The sequence below is a fragment of the Orycteropus afer genome, unplaced genomic scaffold (assembly GCF_000298275.1).
Source record: "Orycteropus afer afer isolate SDZICR_OR568_19922 unplaced genomic scaffold, OryAfe1.0 scaffold00070, whole genome shotgun sequence".
Classification (NCBI taxonomy): Eukaryota; Metazoa; Chordata; class Mammalia; order Tubulidentata; family Orycteropodidae; genus Orycteropus; species Orycteropus afer.
In genome coordinates this window covers 4,186,450-4,188,857 of record NW_006921657.1, presented here as the reverse complement: position 1 = coordinate 4,188,857, position 2,408 = coordinate 4,186,450, and the positions used below count along the sequence as shown (strand labels likewise).

At 47.3% G+C, this 2,408-nt stretch overlaps 2 protein-coding genes across 2 annotated transcripts in view; one reads left to right on the top strand and one right to left on the bottom strand.

Moving 5' to 3' along the window:
* MICU1 (mitochondrial calcium uptake 1) overlaps positions 1–2,408 on the bottom strand; it is a 277,929-nt gene that overhangs the window by 217,056 nt on the left and 58,465 nt on the right. The gene's annotated exons all lie outside the window — the stretch shown is intronic.
* LOC103196827 (glyceraldehyde-3-phosphate dehydrogenase-like) lies at positions 1,169–2,170 on the top strand. The gene is given in 1 exon segment (XM_007940633.1): positions 1,169–2,170. A coding segment is annotated over 1 exon segment (1,002 nt).

The window sequence follows — 2,408 nt, the reverse complement described above, 5'->3', positions numbered from 1 at the left end:
CCAGACCTGAAGGGCAGCTAGGGGCCATAGTCTCAGTGGTTACACCAGGCTCCATTGGACCAGCAAACCTGGTCCCCACCTTCTTTTTTTTTTGCTTTTGCCTCCAAATGGACAATCTTGGGACTGTGCTATTTTACCTGTCAACCTTGGGTTTGTCAGCCTCAGCAGTCAGCAGCTGCCTGAGTTAAGAGACACCTTCAGTTCCAGTGGGCTGGGAACAAAAAGCTGAGCTGAAGTTCAAGGTGGAGGGACCTTCACCCAACCTAGAGCTGGCACTATGAACTCAAACTTCTAGTTTCTTTAAACTATAAGAGAATAAATCCTTGTTTGCCAAAGCCACCCACTTGTGGTATTTTCTGTTAAGAGCAGCACTAGAGAATCAAAACAATGTCCTTCGTAATTTTTTTGGTATTCAGTACACAAGAGTTATTTTTCTGCTTTTCACTCTGAAATTCATCAGCTTTCCACTCATTTTAAAAGTGCTTAATATAGACTTCCGGTAAGATTTCTGAACGAAAACAGTGAGTACAGAGATGGTTGGAGCAGTGCACTATCAGCTACTCTGATGGGACCAACAGTCTGAATATTTCCAAGTGGTGTTGGGACCTGAGACTTGACCTAAAGATCAGCCCTAGCCACCAAGGGCTACAGAGACGACTGTGCTGGTGGCCTATGACTAGGAAGGGAAAAGCAAGGAAGGAGACAATCTGAGCTATGGACTTTCAGCTATCGAGAGGGTGCAGCCATTTTGATTGTTTACAAGTGGTGGCCATTTTGGATACTTAAAGTGACCAAGGATACAGCAATGTTGAATCTTTACAACTGGTGGCCATTTATTATTCTAAAGGGACAAAGTTCTCATTCAAATTCCAGGGACCTAAGAATAGGCTCTGTTTGCCAAGGATAGCAGGGACATATGGGAGGCTGACAACAGGAAAGAAGACAGGTGGTAAGTGTTTAAGTGCTACCAACTAGCAAACAGAGGAGCACAGCACAGTACCCTGCTTGTGTAGATAACATACAAACAAAACAAAGAAAATGAAAATCGTGGGCAAGTCACTCCAACATACAATCACCAATTAAATATAAACCCAGAGCTCTCTGCTCCTCCCCGTTTGACAGACAGCTACACCCTCTTGTGCAGTCCCAATTGCTTCTGTGAGACACAATGGTGAAGGTCGGAGTAAACGGATTTGGCCGTATTGGGCGCCTGGTCACCAGGGCTGCTTTTAACTCTGGCAAAGTAGATGTTGTTGCCATCAATGACCCCTTCATTGACCTCAACTACCTGGTCTACATGTTCCAGTATGGTTCTACCCATGGCAAGTTCCATGGTACCATCAAGGCTGAGAATAGGAAACTTGTCATCAATGGGAAGCACATCACGATCTTCCAGGAGCGAGATCCCATCAACATCAAGTGGGGTGATGCTGGTGCTGAATATGTTGTAGAGTCTACCAGCATTTTCACAATCATGGAGAAGGCTGGGGCTCACTTGAAGGGTGGTGCCAAAAGGGTAATCATCTCTGCCCCTTCTGCCAATGCCCCCATGTTTGTGATGGGTGTGAACCACGAGAAATATGACAACTCCCTCAAGATTGTCAGCAATGCCTCCTGTACCACCAACTGCTTGGCCCCCCTGGCCAAGGTCATCCATGACAACTTTGGCATTGTGGAAGGACTCATGACCATGGTCCATGCCATCACTGCCACCCAGAAGACTGTGGATGGCCCCTCTAGGAAACTGTGGCATGATGGCCGTGGGGCTGCCCAGAACATCATCCCTGCATCTACTGGTGCTGCCACGGCTGTGGGCAATGTCATCCTTGAGCTGAATGGGAAGCTCACTGGCATGGCCTTCCGTGTCCCCACCCCCAATGTGTCCACTGTGGACCTGACCTGACGTTTGGAGAAAGCCGCCAAATATGATGACATCAAGAAGGTGGTGAAACAGGCATCAGAGGGTCCCCTAAAGGGCATCCTGGGCTACACTGAAGACCAGGTTGTCTCCTGTGACTTTATCAGTGACACCCACTCTTCCACCTCTGATGCTGGGGCTGGCATTACCCTGAATAACCACTTTATTAAGCTCTTTTCCTGGTATGATATTGAATTTGGCTACAGCAACAGGGTGGTGGACCTTATGGTCTACATGGCCTCCAAGGAATAAGAGCCTCCTGGACCACCAGCCCAGCACTAGCCTAGAGGAAGAAGAGAAACCCTTGGCTGCTGGGGAGTCCTTGCCCCAACTCCATCCCCAACACACTGAGAATCTCCCATCCTCTATAGTTTCCATCCAGACCCCCTGAAGAAGGGGAGGGGCTTAGAGAGCCCAACCTTGTTGTGTACCATCAATACAGAACACTGTACCTAAAAATAAATAAATAAATGAATAATTAAATAATATA